Raw genomic sequence first — 20,399 nt, 5'->3', positions numbered from 1 at the left:
CCAGCAGAATAAATATCTACAGCCGGTTGGAAGCAACCAGCGCCCGCATTCGCCTGAGGTGCGATTACGTGCGTCGGCCGCTTAGTCCGGCAAGACCAGAGCCCGCAAACAGACTCGGCTTCCACAATGACAGATCAAGAAGTCACAATTGAGAGCTCCGGCTGCAGAGCTTGCTCAGATCGGGCAGTCCCATTTGCACCACCTTTTTTTTTTCTCACCTCATCACGACTAGAGAAAGGGGTTTGTTTGATTGGCGTGGTCACCACCATTCCACCCTCCCACCCCCCTTTCCTGCGAGCCTTACAGGCCTCGTTGGGACATCTCACAGCCCAGAATAGGACGGCGATATTGTCCTTCCTACACATGAAATCCCTTTTCGACACCTGACTGAGTAGACTGACCATTGAAAGCAGCCAGCCGGCATTGGGCAAGGCAACTTTCAGGTGGCAGCATAGCCCCAAGCAATGCTTACCAATCTTTCCTCGAGACCGAAATAGAAGGGAAGCCTTTCCAATCGTAGAGCCATCCTGTACAACAAGAGTCCCTCTTCCCTGAGACATTATCTCACTTCATTCTGGTGGGTACCCAAAGTCATAGAATGTACGAAACACACAGAATATCGATTATCACGCCCTGGTTATCTCATACAACAATGAAGCTTCTTCAACCTTCGAGCGACAGGTATCAATACCAAAAAAGCGAGCACCGATCCAAATGCAGCACAACAACCAAACCATGTAAACGCAAACACGACAACTGACAAAGAGAAGAGAGCTCGCGAGTGCTCCATCAACCAACGCTTTTCACCTTACTTCACAAACCCCTTAGATGAGCTCCTGTCGAATAGGCTCGCCAGTGGCATTACCACCGCCAACCACCTCCTTGGCCGCTCCCATCCTCTCAACAGCGGCGCGATACTAGAAACTCCAGGTTAGTTACTCGACTTACAAATCAACGCGAATCTTGGAAAGGCGGGTGGTACTTACGGCAAATACAAAGTTCAGCACCAGCGCTGCCATCAACGCGATGCTGATGATCAACGGCCCGACGAGGTTATCGAAATCCTTGCCGCTGCGGCCGATAATCATCTTCCTCCGCAGCCGCATCATACCGTACCCCCAAACGCCCGCAAACACGGCGATGCAGATGTACACGATACCCATGACCTCAGCCAAAAAGTTCTCACCGGCGGCCGTGTACAGCGACATCGCGAGCGCGCCCAGCAGGATGCAGATGTGCTGCCACTTGAGGAACGTGCGCTCGTTGGCCAGCCACACCTTGGGCTCGATCTTGAGCTCGCCCGAGTTCTTGATCCACTCGGTCGGCTCGACGACGCCCTCGGGCAGCTGCTGCTGGTTCTTCTGCGCCCTCCGCGCCTGCGAGTACTTGGACAGCGAGAAGCCGGGGAGCACAGACGATAGCGTGCCGTAGCTCCTCTGCTGGCCGTTGGAGCTCTCGCCGCCGTTTTGCTGGCTCGACGATTGCTGGGACTCGTCGTTGACGGGTCTCGGCTGGGAGCGCGAGCTCTCGGCCGCCAACCGGTTGGCGAGGTACGACTGGCTTGCCGGCGAGCTCTTGGATATCTTATACGAGCTCACTTTATTGCCTAAGAAGCTGCCCACGGCCTGCTCATCCTCGGCTCTCTGCGCTTTGCGCTGTTCCTCAGCCTCGAAAGCCTTCTGCGGGTCCTTGCGAATGTCGGCCTCCAGGTCGCTCAACCAGAAGGGTAGGTTGTTGACAAAGTCTTCAAACAGCGAGGCGATGCCGTGAACAAACTTGGAGAAGCGGGGCGTGGGGTGCACCAGGTGAGATGCCATCAGGTCCGTGATCCACGCAGGGCGCTTGCGGTTGGGGTCCTCCTTCAGCTTGATCTCCAGGATGGCGTAGGGGAAACGGGAGACCTCGCTCTGGTTAATATCCTTGAACGGGTACGTCAGGTTTCGGCCGTCGATATCGAGACGATGCCACTCTGCCGGGTCGCGGCAAGGTCTGTCCCTATCCAGCGTATCCTCGCGAATGAAGGCCACCTCTGTGTCGATGGAGATGCGCACGCGGTCGTCCGCGGGCTTCTGGAACGCTGTGCGAACGTAATTTGCGCGCAAGACGGGCTGCAGCTTGTTCTCCTGCATGAAGCCCTGGAGGGAGTCGACCGTGCTCTTGAAGTTCTCAATCTCCTCCGCCTGCTGGCCCTGACGCTCCATCTTCTGCACCGTCTTCTCCATCTTGTAGGTGCCGTCGATGAAGGGCTTGATGTACTTGTCCTTGATGGCGAACTTCCGCTCCTCGCTAGATCCATTTTCTCCAACTATCTTCTGTTCGAGGAACAGCTCAGGCTTCGAACTCAACTGGCCATACCACCGCACGCGCAACGAAGACCCCTCCGCCTTGCGCTCCACCTTCTTCCCATACAAATCGAACTTGGAGTTGTCAAAGTAAAGCGAGGTGATAGTCGGGTCGTTGCTTCCGTCCAGCTCCTTGGCCGACTGCTCACTGTAGACAAGGGCCGGAAGACGCCTCATAATATACGTCTTCACCTCCAACAGGTTGTCCGGGTGAACCCAGAATTTGTGAGCAGTGTACCGCTCGCCGTGTCGCGTCTCTCCCTGGCTCTCGAGATCCAGTGGCTGAGCATCGCCAGCACTTTCGTCCAACTGCTGCCGAATGGCATAGTACATGATGGACAGCTTGTTCAGTAGGGGCGAGTACCCCTGCTCCGAGTTGAAGGGCCTTTTCGCCAGGCTCAGCTGCATCATCGGCCGCACCTTGTACCTATCGCCCCTCTTGCGGTCGTGCTTCTTGACGATCTTGAGGAAACCAGTGTAGTTGATGTTGCTGTACTTCTTCAGCTCCGAGATTTCGGTCGTGATCTTATCGAGCTCCGTCTCAATGTCCTTCAGTTTCTGCGCCGTTGCGGCGTCGGGCTTCTTGATCTGGTCGTTCTCTGCCCCATCTTCCGCTTCACTGGTCGGCGGGGCCAGGTCCTTAAGCTTCTCGAACGCGGCGTCGATGCGGACTTTCAGGGCCCCAAAGGTCTTCTCTTGGAACTGGGCGACCTTCTCGAGCTGGCCGTTGAAGATCTCGTCACAGAAGCGGTTCTCGTCATCCTCGGTCCACGCGACGTCTTCGTCATCGTACTTGTCTTCCCGCAGCAGGGACTTGAGTTTTGCGTAGTCGATATACTTGTCCTTCCACGGCGCGTACACGGCCAACCGCAGCGTCTTTCCGAAACGCATTGCGACCGCTGGTGCTCAGTTGGGATCGACGCTGTAATCTGCGGGACTGTCGCTTCAGTCGCTTCGGTATGAAATGTCGAAAATCGACAATGCCTGGAGTGGCCGAGGTTGACAGAGATGTGGACTTGAGAGTCTAGCCGTAGAAAATCTCGATCGAGTTGGTCGAAGGGGGAAGTCGTGACTAGAAAAAAACAAGCTTCGGGTGTAACGAGGCAACGCTGATTGATGGGGCTGGGGCACGACAGGGGATGTCGAACGTGAACCCTCGTCCTTCGCTTCCTTGCTTCGGTCGTAGTTTTCCACTTCTTTCCGTAGAGCGAAGTCTCCGTCGTCTACTATACCTAGTAGTTCAGGCGCAGAAGTGGGAACAATGGCAAGGAAAGGCGCGGGAGAGAGTTGACGACGATGGGGTTTGGCAACTGCAAGAGGGCGAAGCCTGGTCCGTGTTGCTCGCGCGGCCCCACCACTCTCCCGTCCCAGCACCGCAGAGTTCCACAGTCCCGTTACGTAGCGTCGCAGCCATTGTCCTATCAACAGCTGCAGTCAGAGGCACGTGTGGTCGCTACAGATGCAGCTTTGCAGCTGCGAAACCCCTCCAGCGGGGCGCCTTCGCACGTTGCCGAAGCTATGCGAGGACTACAAGAGAATACCTAGCCGCACCCGCAGAGCTGCTGCTAGCTTGCTGCTTTACCTCCTTAGCGAGAAGCTGAGGGTGGATAGTTGTATAAACAGTTTTCTCTGATTTGTGAAAGAACGGCCATTATCATTAACCCTACAACTCCTGGGACAATCCCTCCAGTGTGAAAATCAAGTTTCGTTTAATCACGGCGGTGAATGCCCCTCCTCCCATTTCGTCTAATCGTCTCATGCCACAAGTTCAATCCCCTAAACGCTTCAGTTATTCAGCCACTGGTCGACGGCAGCATCAACCTGCTTTCTGTACTCTTGCTGCGTCTTGCACTGTTCCAGGAAGACCTTGTACTTGGCATCGAACAGGAACTTCTCCCCCTTGAGGGTGCCGGGCTTGACCAGCCTGCCAGGCTTGCTCATGCGGTCCATGATAGACCATAGGTTCTCCGTCGTACCATCCGCACTCGCAGTCGCCGCTTTGGCACCCAGCATGGCGGCGCCGTGTACGACGGCTGCATTGGTGTACCTTGGTACCAAAACCGGCATGTCGCAAATAGTGGCCATCAAGTCCATTAGCAGCGGGTTCTGGCACTGACTGCCGGACATGAAGATCGTGTTAAGCTCGTGTCCGGCCGTGTTCATCGCTTCAACGATCTGTCGAGTCTGCATGGCGATAAATTCCATCGTGCCGTAGTACCACAACGCCAGGTTATCCGTTGTCTTGTCACTGCTCAAGCCAACCACGGCACCCTTCATGTTCGGGTCTGCGACGGGTGATCTGTTACCCCACAGGTCACCATAGAGGAAGAAGTGGCGACCCAGATATGAGATCGACGGGGCACCGATCTTCTCCCGCATATATTCCAAGTGGGAGTTCAGAAACTCATAGATGTTCTTCGACTCGGCCGTAGCAAGGGCGTTTGTTTCGATGAAGGCAGGGTGGATTTCGAGAATGTGCCGGAGAAGTTCGCCGGTGGCAGACTGGCCGCCCTCGGCCATCCAGAACTCGGGGAGCAAGACGTCTCGGTACGGGCCCCAAACACCTGGCACAAAAACTGCGTCTCTGGACATGGCTAAGTGACATGTCGACGTACCAGCAACCGCCGCGAGTCGGTGGAATGCCTGAGAAAGGTCGTTCTTGGGCTGGTCTGCTTCAAGATGGCCTGGCGGAAGCTCGACCTTGGCGCCGACCGTACCAATCCAACCGGCGTATGCGTCAATAACACCACCACCGACTGCGATGCCCTCGGGGAGGCCGAGTTCAGCCGCGGCCTTCTTGCAGAGCCCGCCCACGAGCTCGCCGGCGCTCTGGTATTTTCCGTTCTGTGATAAGTCAGTCAGTCAATTGCACTTTCATCTTGATACTGAAGCAACAGAGGAGCACGGTTCAATGAAATAGGCTCACCACCCCGTTGACACCACCCAAACGCTTGAAGTCGTCCTTAACTAGGTCCTCAAGCCCAATCGTCGTCAAAAAGTCCTCTTGCCAGCCCTTGACGCTGCCGTCGACCCCAACAGGGACGTAGCCCTGCTTGCAGACGGTGCTGCAGAAACTGCGCGTCTCGTTGCCGGTGGCCATGTGGGTGAGCGCATCCGCGAGATCGTAAAACTTGCAGCGGTCAAAGAGCTCCTTTGGCATCTTGTTCTTGAGCCACAGCACCTTTGGGATTTCCATCTCGATGCTCATGGTGCCGCCAACGTATTTGAGCAGGTTGTGTTTTGTGGCGTTGATCTTCTCCGTCTCCTCGTCGGGGCGGTGGTCCAGCCAAAGGATGACATTGCGGTCGTTGCCATCAGCATTGTCAAAGTCGGGGCCCGTCACGGCGACGGGCTCGTCCGTATCGTGGCTGAAGACGGCGAGGGAACAGGTTGCGTCGAATCCGATGCCCTTAATAATCTCGGGGTCGACCTTGGATTCGACGAGGACTTGCTTCACGCAATGGCAGATGCATGCCCAGATATCCGATGTGGATTGTTCCTAACAGGGACGTTAGCGGAGCTCAGTGTCGTGCAGGGACCGACCGCTGAAGTCATGACGAGCAGAAGAAGCTCCAAGTAGGCTTACATAGTATCCCGTCTCGGGCTGCCACAGCTTGATGGGCTCGCTGGCAAGACCCTTGATGTCACCGGTCTCGTCAATAATGCATGCTCTGGCCGAACCAGTGCCAACATCGATGCCGATATAGTGGTCCTGGTAAGATACATCGTGTCAATGGTCTGGCTTCTCAAATCGTGGGAGTCGAGCTCTAATCTGGCAAGACTCACGAGCAGTTGGGGAGGCGCGGTGGATTGGACCCTACAGGTATTTGTTAGCTCTCGGGTACATCGCGGAGCTTTGGACCAGCCCAATTGCTCGATCGCAAACAGGTAGGTAGAACAATGGCCAAACTTACTCCATAGTGTACATTGACGGAAATTACTTGGAGAGCAAGCTGTTGATCACACGCTGGGGAGAAACGTGTAAACTCTTTGGCAGTTAGTAACAGAATCAAAAAAGGAAGGCAGAGAAGGTGAGAGAGAGTGAGAAAGCGTAGAGCTTTTTGGGCAACGCTGCTTTGTTGATCAACAAAATAAGGTGACGGGAGCTCTTTCTTAAAAAGAGCACCTCAACACGACTGGGTAGGAAGGCTAAGTGAGGTACACACAGAGAAAGGTCCAGTCCAGACCTCCATCATCGGCGCACACTATTTTTCCCCCGTCCTGTTCTGTGACGAAAGGGAGGGGACAGGAGCTTGCCTGCTTGCTTGATGGTGGTGGTCTTCCACCGTAAGGTACGGTAGCTTGTGTTGCGCCGAGGACCTGGACCCCTTAGGTTTTGCCCCTCCATCAAGTGGGGTAAGTTGAGGTACCTTAAGGTGAGGTGAAGTCCGGGTGCGTACAAGAGCTACCCTGCTCGGTAAGGTATAGACTGCCATTAGGTGAGCTGTACATGATGCAAGACAAGGTCGACCGGCCCCTCGGATGGCAAAAAGATTCAGCAAAAGAAGAAGAAAAACATAAGCATGTCCGGGCTTGGGATCCGCGTGCCACTGTGTAAGAGCTACAGTTCCAAGCGCTGTCCCCGGGGGCAACGCCGAGGGGATGGAGGGGCAAATCCGTCAGGTCATCAACCGACATCCGCACCACCACCATGCCCCCGCGCCCACCAAGCACACTAGAATCTTGGGATTTGCATGCTGGGGGCAAGGATGGCCTTTTGGGGTATGGTACGCTAGTGTAGACTGGCAGAGAAAAGATGACCAAGCCACCTGATGACAGTCTCGGTCCATGTTGGGAAGCACAAGCAGCAGCCTAGAGCTGGCGGGGGAGCAGATTGGCAGCACCATGCACCATGCAGGAAGGTGATGGGATGCTCGGGGAAGGTGTTGGAAAGCCGGGGAGGCCCCTGGAAGGAGTCGGCCCAGAGGTTCCAGAAGCCCAACCATTCGATTCCAGACTCCGGAGCCTGCAAGCCTCATGCTTCAAAGTCTCTGGACCACCTGGACGTCAATATCAGCTTCTCGTGTGCTCGTCTACCGTCCATCGCCTACCGTTCTGACACTCCTTTCACTTGTCCTGGGACGCAAAGAGACAAGCTGTGACTAACTCGGCTGCGCGACTGACTGAGCGCCCGTGGGAAACCACACCAAGGCCCTAGCCATGACATCTTCTCCACAAGATGGCAAAAAGGAGAGGAAAACCTGTGGTCGAGTTTTGATTCATTGCTGATGATGTCGAGACCTGAGAAAATGCAACCAAACTCAGAAATTGCCTCCAGCTGCAGTGTTACTTACCTGGGCTTGCACAGCAGTGGCTTGGTATCCTGTTAAACTCTATGACGATCGGGATCGCAGCTCAACCCAGCAATTACGAAGCCCTTTTCAACCCAATGGGTCTATAAACGGTACGATGGAGTACAGATGACGATGATGACTAACCTTGGGAGAGAAAAAAAAGAGGAGAAAAGCCTGGTCTCAGGCTCTCAGCCACCTTTTCCCTGAATTTCAAGGACTAGAAATCAGACACGAGGTCCGGGAAGCCCCAAAACGGTGGGCCGGGGGACATCCGCCCGGGTACCGGCCGCCCTGGTGCCAATCAACTCCTTCAAGAATGGAATTCGACTGTCCCCGGCCGTGCTCCCCAACGCCGGCTCTACCGTAAGGCTACCGTTTCCCGCCCATCGGTGCCGAAAACCAAGGGAAACCCAGCGCCCATCAAATCACCACTCGCAGCCACCCCCGCTCCCTTTCTCCATCTTTTCCCGCCTTCATGCGACCCAATCACCGCCTAGCTTGCCTCAGAGTTTCTGGTTTCCCTCACCATGGAATCATCGAATCTCAAATGTGCCCGCCACATTCACCGGAATGCTCCTTGACCAGAGTCCTCCCCGAAAATTGCAAGTGATTGCCAATTCAAACATGAGCTTGGCAGGGATTCGACAGATAGACCTACTCTAGCGCAGAGTCAAGACTGTGGACTGTGGGGAGTGTGGGAACGACCGCATCTTCCGTCCCCCCCCCCCCCCCCCCCGCGGGGCACGGGCCCCCCCCCCCCCGCCCCCCCGGGGCGGCCCCCCCCCCGGGGGGGAGTCGAGACGGGGGGGTGGGGGGGGGGGGGGCCCCCCCCCCCCTCCCCCCCCCCCCCCCCCCCCCCGGCGGGGGACATGGCTCCCGTCACAAGAGCTCCTGTGGAGCAATTCACGCAAGGGAAGTCACAAGCGGAACTCCCGTCCTTTTCTATGCACCAAAGATCGTTCAGGGTAACATTCCTCTATTCCGCTTGCTACCTAACCACACCTGCCAGGGCCACATAACAACCACCGCCATACTGGATATTTTTAAGTAACAAACTTCATATCTGAGCACGATAGCACACGAAGAAAAAATATCTGCGCGCCATGTGAACACCCGACCAGGCCGCCCCTGATGCTTCGCTGTCACCTGTATGGTGTTGCGGTGTGCTCGCCCTCGGTCTTGCCTGACTTCTCCCCCTGTTCTAGGCCGATGACGCCTAGCCCTGCCAAGAACATGTGTCGACTGCGATGTCGACCTTCATCTGCCGATCCTTTGCCCGGCAACTCCGAACAACGGAGCCTCGCGACACTTCATTGGCGTCCGCTCTCCGTTGTTCCGTCTGTGCAGATCTCCCAACGATCGACTTACTTGCGAGACCGGACCCCATCAAACATTGCTTTTTTTTTGTCTCCTTCAAGGACGCTTTGGCAGCCCTGTCGCAGACACGAGATACTGTTTCCCCTCACCGCCATGGAACCGATATGCTTCGTTACAGGCTAGTGTAAGTGACTTGGCACTGTGGGATGGTTCTTGAGTAGGCGTCGTCGCGTGGGTGACGATGCAGCGATGGCTGTCGTAAGCTTTTGCAGATATATCCGACTCCTTCGCTTGGTGTTTTTCAGGCGTTTCGAAGAGTTTCCGATCATCAGTTGTTGAGCTCCTAGTAGTCAAGCTCCGCCTTGGGCCATTTGACAGTGTCTTTATCTTTATCCTTTTTCATCTTTCCGCGAAACGGCTTTTGATCACCCTGACATCGTGGTTAGACCATGCTGATATTGTGAATCGAGCTGCAATCGAGCTGCAACGCGACTTACCTCTGCTTTACGTTTCTTGCCGTGCGATGGCTCGGGCGCCCTCTTCGCATACACTGGTGTGCTCTCGCGTGCTTGTGTGGCTTCCGAGTGACAGCTGTAGTGATACGCTCGATTACCGACTAATATGCTATCCAGCCACACCCATTCTTGAGCAGCTTCGAGCCACTTGTTCTCAAACTTCTCTTGGCAGATGGGACATTTGCTGTTGATACCGCTCGAAGCATCCGGCACGGGGATATATCGAGGCTTGAACTCCTTCTTCCCTCGGCCAGGACTAGACGATGAGCTATCCGCAGATGCGACGTGGTCGACATCGATGGCTTCTCGTGACTTAAGCCAGTCCTGTATGCTGTTAGGTCATCCCTAAAGATTCGGGAGCAACCCTGAGAACTCACATTGTTATCGACATACCAGCTGCGGTGCTGGCCTCTTTTCTCCGCTTCTGCGAGTCGTTGATGGGCCTTGAAATGCCAATCCATATGCGCCATCTTCTTCTTTCTACCCTCATCATCTGTCTTGAAGCGTCTGCCGCATTGCGTGCATTGAGGGCCCAATTGCTCAAAGAGAGACGGTATCAGATGTGGCTGGAATCTGCAAAGGGTTAACATTCGTAACGTTTTCAGCAAGACTTTTTGACAAACTGACTGTTGTTTCAATGCCGCTGCATCGAGTTGATTGCCGCTCATACCTCCAAGCGGGGGAATTGGTGGCAATTGGCCTGAAGCCAACAAGCTAGCAAGATTAGGTGGGAGGAATCCGGGAGGCATTATAGGCATCCCGGGAGGAGGCACTGGTGCCGGGGTTGCTGGCGTCGGCGTTGCGCTCGGAGCCGCACCCCGAAGGATCCCAGCTTGCCGTAAGCCAGCCAACAGAGCCATAGGATCTGTTGCCGGTGGTGCACTAGGCTGTCGTTGCGGCTCGGCCCTCCGTGGTGGAGGAGACCGGATCGCCATGCTGGCCTGAGGAGGGGGGGGTGGTGTAGATAGCTGCGGCGTGGCTGACTGTCGAGACAGCAAAGCAGCAAGAGCTCCTTGGCCCAGGAGTGCATCAAGCGTCACTCCAGCTTGCTGCTGAGGCAGGCCGGATGGTACTACAGGCGCCGCAGGTGGCGGCGGTGGATGATGGGAGACGATTGTAGCAGTATGGGTTGAGCTTTGGGCCGAGAATGGCCTCACTTTTACGGCAAGATCGGCTACTTGATTCTTAATGAGGACCAGCTGGTCCTGGGGCAAGTTTTGATGCTGGAGCAAGCTCTGCACATCCAACAACGCCTTTAGTCTTTGTTGAATACTATGGTCATGGGGGTTCTGCGCAAACTCCAACTTTGATGCATCGATCAACTTCTGGATATCTTGACCCAGAGAGTCTTTGTTTATCCCAGCAGCCTGAGGACCTGAGAGTCCGACTGCGTATGGCATCTGCGGAGGGGGTTGGTAGGGACCAGAGGCCGCCGAAGGTTGGGCAGTGTAGGATGGTGGAGGAGGCTGTAGAATCTGTCAGTACGTGGCTTCAAGTGCCAGGGGATAAGGTAGACGTACTGCGTAAGGAGCCATCTGCGGATGATGGGGGAGCGGCGCACTCGGAGGTCGGTTTCCATTCGCTTGCGGCAGAGGCGGAGGTTGACTATATGGCATCGGCTGATTGGACCCGGGTCGCATACCTGGCGGTGTCGGTGTTTCGCGGTACGGGACAGCAGCAGGTCGGCCGCGGCCTGCTGGTCGTCCTTGTTGAGCTTGGAGAGCTGATGTGCGAGCCTTGATCAAAGCACTCTCAATGGGCGCCGTCACTTCTGATGCGAAGACTGGACGCTTGTCAAGAGATCCAGGAACAGGCTCTTTCCAGGTACGGAGCATTTCATCCATTTTGCGGCGAACCTGACCGTCAACAGCGGCGTATGCTTCCATGAATGTCTGGTATAATTTGGCCCCGAAGAACAGCGTGTACGGGGTGCCGACGTTTTTGACGATCGAGTCGAGGACGTAGAGGGCTGGGAGCTTCTTGTGCGCTGGCGCCTGTCAAACATGTCAGCATGGATCGAGTCTTTGGGGGAAGGGAGCTTCGTGGCTTCCCAAGCTGCGTCGGAGAAGGACTTGGCAGAAGATGCGGCCTGTTACCGGAAGCTCAAGGGTAGAACCTACCTTCAAGATATGGTCCTGCAAAACTTCAGAGATGACCTGGGCATGCTCGGTCTGCTCTCTTGCAATCATTGTGAGATTGCTAATTTCGAACCGCACATTGGTAGTCAAGTCTTCGAGAGCTTGACGGTAGTCTTCAGCGACTTCAGCGGCGGACGACTCGTACGACATGATTGTGGTTATTCCTGGGTGGCGATATCCTTGATGATAAAAATGTTTGTCTGTCAAGAGCACGCGATGACGAGCGAGATCTGCAGGAAAGCGAGAGCGCAATGGCAGCGGGGAAGATTCAAATCGTCCTCGAAGTCAAGCGCCTTCACCGTATGCAATGGAAAGCACAATAAACCACCCTTATTATGGAGAAGCACCAGTCTGCTGCTTTGAAGGAGAGACGACGCAGGTAACCTAAAGTGGAAGGGGCCGATTTGCAGATTCCAATTCTCGCGTCCAGACCCTCTTTCTGCTCAAGTCCTCCGCACCAAAAGCCAACCAAATCCAAGCAGAGAGCAAGGACACCGTCACAACATTATCCAGTGGAGGTCTATCGCGTCCTCTTGAAGAGTGATATGGAGCCTTCGCAGATGTTGACGGTCGCCAAACGTACGGGGAACGCCGCGAGAATGGCGAAGACAAAGAGCAAATGGGAGTGGGAGTGGCTGTTGGGTAGTCACGGTTTTGTCGCAGCGAGACGAATTAATGAGATGAAAAGCGTTTGACCAGTTCCAAATCAATTCGAATCAAATCCTCGCAGTTGGGAAGTCGTTCGTGTATCGTCGTTGTGTTTGATGGGGGAAAGGTCAATCGGCAGCAAGTCTGACGAGGATGAGTTTGACGTCCAACCATCCTAAAATGAGGCTAATGGAGACAGGAAGTGACAGTGAAAGGCAGGTTCTGGGGCCGAAAGGCGGACCCACCAAGCTCACGTGCCTCGCGTAGCACGGATCAAGTGGCCAGGAAATGGCAGCAAGGTGCGAGTCACCTTTGCTGACCTCATCCGGAAGTTTCCTTAATCTTCCATTGTCTCAGTTCATCCGCAAGGGCCTTTGTTGCTCCTCGGGCAATTTTTTTCCTTTTGCTAAGACACAAATAATAATGATGATAATTAGTAGCTGTATACTTGCACTGGAAGTTGGATGGACATGCAGCTAGAAGTGTGTTGGAATACATCGATCGGGCTTGGTGTACCTACCTTAGTTATCTCCGGGCTGGGGCAAGGTCAAAGAGCATCTGCTCCAGACCCTCCACTACTACAGTCATCCATCTGACTTTGAGCCTGGAGTTGGTGCCTATTGCTTTCTCAACAGTTCGCACAAATTCAACGGTAACGGGCGGTCTCAGTACTTCTGGACGAGCGGATAGTCGCTGGAACTCATGGGTAGTTTTCCGCATTGGTCAAGGACGTTACTCGAAGTCTTCTTCAAGTCATTGAACGAGTAGGTTCTTGCAGAAGAGCGGCACCACATCCAGATACCTTCCGATCTTCTGTCCCAGGCCTGCGACATTTCTCTTCTTCTCCTTACTTGTCAACCAGCAGACGAGGCGCTGGTTGTAGGCTTGATATGCGATTCCAAAGACTAGTCAGAAGCGATGAATCCGATATGCTTACCTAAGATGTGGCAAGGTAGAAGTGATGGTTTAGCCGGTTGTCAAAGTCGGCGGCACGCAGTGAGTGTGCGCCTGGGGGTTTTCTTGACATGAGCTAAAGAATAGCTCAAGGTAAGATGGCTCCCTGCCTGAGAAGGATCTCAGCCTACCCTGACTTAGGGTACAACCCTTACACCAGTGAAGCCTCTAGACCATGCTCTTGAGCATGGGGGTATCAAATGAAGCGGGAGAATTTTTGCCATTTTCAGTTTCCGTCTCCGAGAGCATAATTCAAATCTTGTGTTGAACGAAACGAAACAAAAGAGAATCAACTTTAAAAGGTGACCTTAATTAGACGCCAGCACTGCCACGGTGGCCCTGGTTGGGGCTACATCGTACAATATTGGCGGCAAGAGGTTTCCTCTAAATTGCATAGCTAGACGCGCGCCATGAGGCTCAAATGGTTGAAGCACGTATTTAGAACAGCTCTTCATTTAGACCAGCCCTGTTGAATTGGCGGCAATCACTCGTTTTGGCGCGTATAATTATCGTCGACCTTGTAAAGTACTCTCAAAGACGGCCCCGGGGAGTGGAGACCTTGGCTACATCCAGACGGCATCACGAAATGAGGTGGTACGCTGACGGGCGCTAAGTTGGTACGAACACCAAGTGACCTTTCCGACGGGCTACGTTTGTCACAAACGACATGGAAATCGAATGCGGACCCCGTCTGATGCACCGGAAGCTGTCGTAGGCACGGTCGCCATACAATCTTTAGATGCACGCCTTCTATCCAGTCTTTTGGTTTCACGATCAAGTTTCAATTCTCTATGATACCACTTGTAAATGATCATGGCGCTTGGGGAGCTTCAGCCGCCTACCTCAGACGGACGCACGAAGAGCTGTGGCCGCAGCCAATGGCTGTGTTCGAAGGGGGCCGAGGTCAGCTTTCCCACACAAGTGTTGTTCTGAGGATATGTCTGATATAGATAGTTGATGTATGCCTTGGAATGTTTTCAAGGATGGACGAGAAAGAAACGTTTGAACCACCGAGGCTTGGAGAAGAGGTAAGCCCTGTTCCGTTACAGAGTACTCATTCGCTACATTTTATTAATTCCAGTTAGTTAGAACTGATTAATCCATTAGCAACGCCGGAAATTGACGAGTATCAAAGGACTTATGCTCTTCTCGGTATGATGGTGGGGACTCCGCACTGGAGGTTTGGGGCTCGCCCGCGCTGCGAAGTCGCACTCGGAAGAGCAGCTACGGGCCTGCGGCCTTCAGGTCTTCACTGCCGCAGGTGGGACGCAGGTACCCTGGGTTACCGCTCACACTAGAATTGGCCCATCTAGCCCAACTCTCCGCAGCGAATCGGTACTTCTGGCGCCTGCAGGGGTCGCTTAGCGGACATGTGTGCCTGGCACTTCGGCCGGCGGCTGTCTTTGCTAAACTCGCATGAAACAACGTCTCGTCGCCCGTCATCCAATCAATCCGGCATCGCGCCCGAGAACTGAGAACTTGCCATGTCCCTTCCACTCGCAACTGTTCACTTTGCTTGCAACCATGAGCAAACCACCGTCTGCTATACCCCTACCTCGGATCCCATCCAGACCTTCAATGCTTGAATATTGGCCTCCTGCTCTGCCAACTCTGTCCCTTTGGCGCCCTCTCATAGGTTCGTTGCGCCTGCTTTGCTAGCCCTTGAACAAGCTGCAGCAGTCCGACTTTCAGCGCACGATTGGATGAAAGCGGCCCACGGCAAGTTCATGCCACCCATGTCAGCCATGGTCTTTGCTCCCTAGACCCTCCGTCGTCTCGTCTTTGCTCTTGCCGAGCTGGAGAGCGCCACAGGACATCAGCAGCTCCACGATGGAGATGGTGTCACTCACATGCAGCGAGGCCACCGCTGCCCGACCCGTATCGTGACGAGGAAAATGACTGACAGAAAAGCTGCTAGCTGCCCTGGGCTGCGCGTGCTCGACCAGGGGTCTCATTGAAACCACGTCTGGTCGCCGCATGGCGTCGTCTGGAACCTCAACCGCAGGAAGCACAGCACAACCTCCCGCTACCGCGTCCTCGAGTCCACAATATGCGTCCAGTCTCTTCATGATCCGTCCATCCCGCATGCCCCCTACTCACAACCCCCGTGTCCCACTTCTCATACCGCCCGGGACGTCGAGGGATCGCCCAAGCCGTTCGTGAGAGAACCCATGAACGCTCCATCGTCTCCCCTCCATCCCCACCCATACTGCGTCTCCGCCGACGCATCCCGGCCCTGATGGCCCTCTCGCGCTGCCAGATCGATTGGCTGATGATTGCGCGAAACTTTTGGCTACAATTCGAAACGGCGAATGGGAAGGGCCACCGGACAGGCACCCTTTTGTCAAACCATACCTGACTTTACTCTTGCCTTCTCGCTGGAATGACAAACTTCCAGGTGACGTGCAGGAAGAGGAGGAATAAGGGCACTGTCTCGAGCAAGGTCCCTTCCCTATCTTTACCATAGGTAGGCGCTTTGCATCGTTTTTTCACCCCATGTTTCTTTAAGCTCGTGGAAGGAAACCCAAGGTCAATCAGGGTCCTGTCTGTATTAAAGGAGAAGGAGCTCCCGTCCCTCCTTCCTTTGACGTCGAACTTACCCATCGGTCTTTCCTGGCAGGAGCCTCCTTCCCTCTTTCCCCATTGAACAGCCGTGAAAAGATTCTGTTCCTGGGCATCTACTAATCCTGTTCGCTTACAATCCTTCCCTCCTGACATCCTCGTCTCCTTCTCTCCTTCTTCCTTCATGAAGCCATCAACACTTTCTCTATAACGCCAACTCTCCTGGACCGGTTTCCAGAAGTATTTCCTACTTGTCTCATAATCACACGCTCGCGCTCGATAATCTGCCACCGAATCACTATTCGCTTGGATCACCTCGTCAGCCTGGACTGACCGAATTTTTGCTACGGACCTCATCACCACTGAGCTAACCATTTACCACCGACCACAATTCCCTCGACCCTCTCCTTGTATGATGTTTCGCCCTTTGTCAACGGCAGAGTTGTCACTAATGTTGCCCCAGAACCTCGATACTCCTCATCAGAGCACTCGAATACCCCCGACTGCCCCATAGTCTTCGACAAGCCAAGAGACTTCGAGAACTCGAAAGCACCGCGAACGCTGTCGAGCTACAACGCCAGGATGTTCAACCTCTCTGAAAACTCCGGCCTCCGCGGCTCGGGTCACTTAATCCTCAACGTCTTCCGGGCGTTCAATATCATCGGCCTCTTGGCCGTGAGTGCCTCCACTTGGACCATGATCGTCATGTCCATTCTCAAAGGCAACTTTGCCTTCTTCGATTCGGCCTCTCGCTTCTTCACTTTCTCCGTCGCCATTTTCCTTATCTTTTCCGAGCTCAACATCTTCCGAGCCTACTTCGAGCGCAATTGGCCTGTCCTCTCGCCCGAGCATGGCCTCAGCTGGCTGGGGATTGCCATGGTCATCATGGGCTGCCACGTTCTCGCGGGTATCTCAGTACCAGCCTTTTCCGTTGAGACCATTGGTCTTCCTCTTTGGCGTCTCATCCTTGCCTCGGGAATTCTGGTCATTACCTTTGGTTTCTTCAACATCGTCTCGTCCATAGTGTTCCGTGACGGCAGCAACGGCATCAACGCCCGCAACATTCGCAGCGAGGGTACTCTTGCCTCCGGCAAAAACTCGTACGCCGACGGGTACTCTGTCAGGAGCAACTCCATTCGCAACGAGAAGCCGAATAATAAGTTCAAACGCCTCACGCAACGTTTCACTCCTTGGAATAAGAGGAACGACGACGCCAGCCCTCGCCTTAACATCAGCCAACCCATCGCTCGCGATGTTGAACAGGGCCACAACTTAGAGCAGGGCCACGACTCAGAGCCCGAAAGAGACTTTGACGAGGACCGCCGCAGCCCCATCATGCCTGATGTCGCTCGCCCGGCTACTGCGCTGCATCCCGCCATGGCCGGTCACCGCCACTACTCCAAGTACAGTTTGGCCAGCAACGTAAGCCGCTTTTAAGGAGTGGTGAAACGAGAATTCATCTCTATCTCGAGGACGAGACGGGCATCAATGGACTTCATAGCATCTTTGGTATTACAGAGTATGCAATCTCTTTCATCAGGGTGGAATGGCGTTTCACGGATAACTTAGTTTGGCTTTGAAAAAAATACCCGGCACGACGGTACGGTATAAAGCAAGGAATATGAGATTTTGGGAATTTTTCATCACTGGTCACGACCAGCAATCAGTTATCAGCATAAAAGACGAAGATGCACGTTGAAGGATCAGTCATTAATTGTAGAGCATTATTATCAACCTGGTCTTGCCTATTCGCCGTGGCCGATGAGAATCGTGAGGCTGGTCTAGCATCTGACAGGGCACCGTCATGGGCATCAAATGTCTCGGCAAGAAGTGAGGTCGAGGGCTTTTAGAGTAAGGCGACCCATCAACCGACTATCCCTGAAAGTGATCCATGTAGAATTCCAAGTTTCCACATTGTTGATACCCTGGTACCTGGAAATTTTCAATGTGTAAAGGGGGGCGCCTCCATCTGCTCTGTAGGTGCGATCGATAGGTTAAAGGACTGATGAGATGATTTGTCGCCTGGTCACGGGTGATCATATCTTGGAGAAACAAAACTTAAGTCGCACATGCACGTAGGGTAAGGGAGAGTGAGAACGGCCAACTTTGTCAAAGTTTATCACATTGAAATCACATAATTCATCATTGTACGCCCTCCAGTTTTTTAAGAACCTCGAAAAGTGTGTTCCATTTTTCGTATCAATTGAGCCTTTTGACCTCTGGGACTCAAGCCAGAGGAAGAAGAACACTCCAGCGCATGATATCAAGTGCTTTCCCAAGTCGTGAAAGTAGTGGCATCCCGAATACCTTCCATGATGATGATGATGATCCACCGCCGTTGTCGTGTCCTCCGCGAACACCACACCTGGCAGCCGAAGCCGTCGAACAATACGCGAGCGGCCCGGTAGCCTTTTCTCCAGAAGAGGCGGCACCGCCAACGATGCCTTCTTCGGCGGAATCGTCCACTGCTGTTGCGCGTGGGCGAAACCGTTTACCGGTAGCGCCACAGGGACAGGGTGTTGTGGCGCTTCCAGGTCTTTCTGCGGCCGGCCTGGGTCTTGTTGTAGCGGTGGCCCTTGTTGAGGCCGCGGGACTTCTTGCCGGTGGCGGTGAGACCGCGAGCCTCGCGGTGCTTGTGGACGGGGGCGACGATCCAGTTGATGCGAGGGTCCTGGCGGATGGCCTTGTGCTGGGGGTCGACGAGGATGACCTCGTAGTACTTGTAGGTCGAGTCCTGGTTAACCCAGTAGGAGTTGAGGACGCGCAGGTTGGCGCAGCGGCGGCCGACACGCTCCTCGGCGGTGGAGGCGAGGGAGCGCTGGTACTTGAGCTGGTTGACACCCTGGTTGGTGGGCTTGCCTGTGCGAGTCCAATCCCGTTAGCAATCCTTTCTTTTTCCTTCGACCGGGGGAACCAGTTCGCTCTTTGGGAGCCCATGGTCACTCTCCCCGTTTGCACATGTCGGGCTCGTAACGTACCGAAGGTAGCACCCTTGGCGACGGGCTTCTTGCGGCCTCCACGGCGGACGCGGGCACGGTAGATAACGTAGCCCTGCTTGGCCTTGTAACCGAGGCGGCGAGCCTTGTCGGGGCGCGAGGGACGCGAGGCGCGGTGGATGACATTCAGCTGTCGGAGCTATATTGATGCACTCTCAGCAAATGTTCAACGAGTGTATAGCAGGAACGCAAAGTTTTCCCCGTCCCCACTGTCCCTCTTGATCGCGTTCGACCGAAACTTTGACCCAGAGACCCCTCCATCAGAAGGAATCCAGAATCAGAAATTTGGCACCGAGTGATCAAGAGAGGGGGGATCGAGGATTCAAACTTGTCGTGCGTCCACATGTATCGGAATCGGGTGGTTTCAACGTACTTCCCAGCAGCGAACACGCAGAAGGAAGCGCATCACATCGGACTGCTTCTTCTTCTGGAGTTCTTCGACATACTTGAGGGCACCCATTTTGACTGCGGCGACGGCGTCAGATTAGCCTCTTGATTGACAGTGAAAAGGAATTGAAAAAAGAGCGACGAGGTAGTCGAAGAGGGAGGGAAGGGGACAAACCAGCTGTTCACGTAAAATCCGGCTGCCGAGGTTTTGGTGGTGATGTTGATGAATTGGACGACGGTAACAAAATGTTTGAGTGGAAGGGGAAAAATCGAGGAAGGGTAGAGTTTGTGCGGTAGTACTAGTCCTGAAACAGTTAGCGCGACTGGGGCTGGGCTTGCCCCGAACCTAATTATGGGGCTTGGATCTCGCGGTGTGTTTATTTTTTCTCTCGGTGAACTGAACTCGGTGTGCTTTGGCGAAGGGAGGCACGTTCAGGCACTGTGGGACCAGCATCAGCGGACAATGGAAGTCGCCAGTTGAACTTTTGACTACTCCGTATAAATTTTGCGCCTATTTGGTTCCCAGTTCATATACTCGTCGCTATTAACACCAGATCTTTAGCTTTTTTTTTCACATTTCCCCCCCAGTTTCTACTATTCTAGATCCTGAGAGAAGAGTTTTGCAAGGAGAAGGTGTCACAGGTCGTTCATCTCAGTCTTCGGGATCTCGTCATTGGCATACCAGACAAGAGTAACCTGTAGCTATACGACACACATACAAGAGTGGCTTGGCTACACTTCTTCATGTCGCAGTTACCTTTTCATCTACCCTCGAGCTTGTCTTCGGCCTTCAGAGACTTTCCTCCCCCCCCCTTCTGCCTGAGCATGCTCTCCTGCTGGCATTGTCAATGTTCACCTCCCCCTGGAGTGTGGAACTTCCCCTGCTATGTCGCAAGTGACTTGACCTACATCAAGAAGATTTCTCCAATAAAGACAGCCTTTAATGGCAAGTGTATAGATCAAAGTGGTTTCCAGTGACGGTGTCAGATCAACGAACATTTTCGAGGTATATGTCAATCGCTCTCACTTTAGAGATTGCTCAGGCAACCAACGCGTACAGGTTTACCTGCACATCCCCCGCCTTCTTGTGACCGTTCCATGCGGAGATCTCTACTCGGTCGATCTGGCAAGGCTCAAGATTACGTTTTGATGACGACAGGCACGATGCCTGAGTCTTAAGTTGTCGTCAGGAAGCATGAAGAAAGCATCAGCCTAGAAGACGAAACACATCATGGGTTACGGCAGT

General features: G+C 54.1%; 5 protein-coding genes across 5 annotated transcripts; 1 reads left to right on the top strand and 4 right to left on the bottom strand.

Moving 5' to 3' along the window:
* Positions 1-824: 824 nt before the first annotated feature.
* CORC01_04380 (VTC domain-containing protein) lies at positions 825-3,233 on the bottom strand (the record flags this gene model as incomplete). Its single annotated transcript, XM_022616027.1, has 2 exons — positions 825-917; positions 987-3,233. The coding sequence occupies 2 exons, from the start codon at positions 3,231-3,233 to the stop codon at positions 825-827; spliced, it is 2,340 nt and encodes a 779-aa protein (XP_022477542.1).
* Positions 3,234-4,127: 894 nt separating this feature from the next.
* Positions 4,128-6,270, bottom strand: CORC01_04379 (FGGY-family pentulose kinase; the record flags this gene model as incomplete). The annotated part of the gene is made up of 5 exons (XM_022616026.1): positions 4,128-5,186; positions 5,269-5,841; positions 5,929-6,054; positions 6,129-6,159; positions 6,257-6,270. 5 exons carry the CDS (start codon positions 6,268-6,270, stop codon positions 4,128-4,130), a joined length of 1,803 nt encoding a protein of 600 aa, XP_022477541.1.
* A 3,026-nt stretch (positions 6,271-9,296) lies between these two features.
* Positions 9,297-11,756, bottom strand: CORC01_04378 (uncharacterized protein; the record flags this gene model as incomplete). Its single annotated transcript, XM_022616025.1, has 6 exons — positions 9,297-9,383; positions 9,451-9,792; positions 9,846-10,041; positions 10,096-10,934; positions 10,989-11,462; positions 11,589-11,756. The coding sequence occupies 6 exons, from the start codon at positions 11,754-11,756 to the stop codon at positions 9,297-9,299; spliced, it is 2,106 nt and encodes a 701-aa protein (XP_022477540.1).
* A 2,435-nt stretch (positions 11,757-14,191) lies between these two features.
* On the top strand, positions 14,192-17,207 carry CORC01_04377 (uncharacterized protein; the record flags this gene model as incomplete). The annotated part of the gene is made up of 3 exons (XM_022616024.1): positions 14,192-14,236; positions 14,294-14,360; positions 16,234-17,207. 3 exons carry the CDS (start codon positions 14,192-14,194, stop codon positions 17,205-17,207), a joined length of 1,086 nt encoding a protein of 361 aa, XP_022477539.1.
* Positions 17,208-18,261: 1,054 nt separating this feature from the next.
* CORC01_04376 (ribosomal L15) lies at positions 18,262-19,226 on the bottom strand (the record flags this gene model as incomplete). The annotated part of the gene is made up of 3 exons (XM_022616023.1): positions 18,262-18,629; positions 18,749-18,905; positions 19,140-19,226. The coding sequence occupies 3 exons, from the start codon at positions 19,224-19,226 to the stop codon at positions 18,262-18,264; spliced, it is 612 nt and encodes a 203-aa protein (XP_022477538.1).
* Between the last annotated feature and the right edge of the window lie 1,173 nt (positions 19,227-20,399).

This window comes from Colletotrichum orchidophilum (genome assembly GCF_001831195.1).
Source record: "Colletotrichum orchidophilum strain IMI 309357 chromosome Unknown Scaffold_28.1, whole genome shotgun sequence".
Classification (NCBI taxonomy): Eukaryota; Fungi; Ascomycota; class Sordariomycetes; order Glomerellales; family Glomerellaceae; genus Colletotrichum; species Colletotrichum orchidophilum.
The sequence above is the reverse complement of the archived record's forward strand: the minus strand, read 5'-3'. Positions and strand labels throughout refer to the sequence as shown.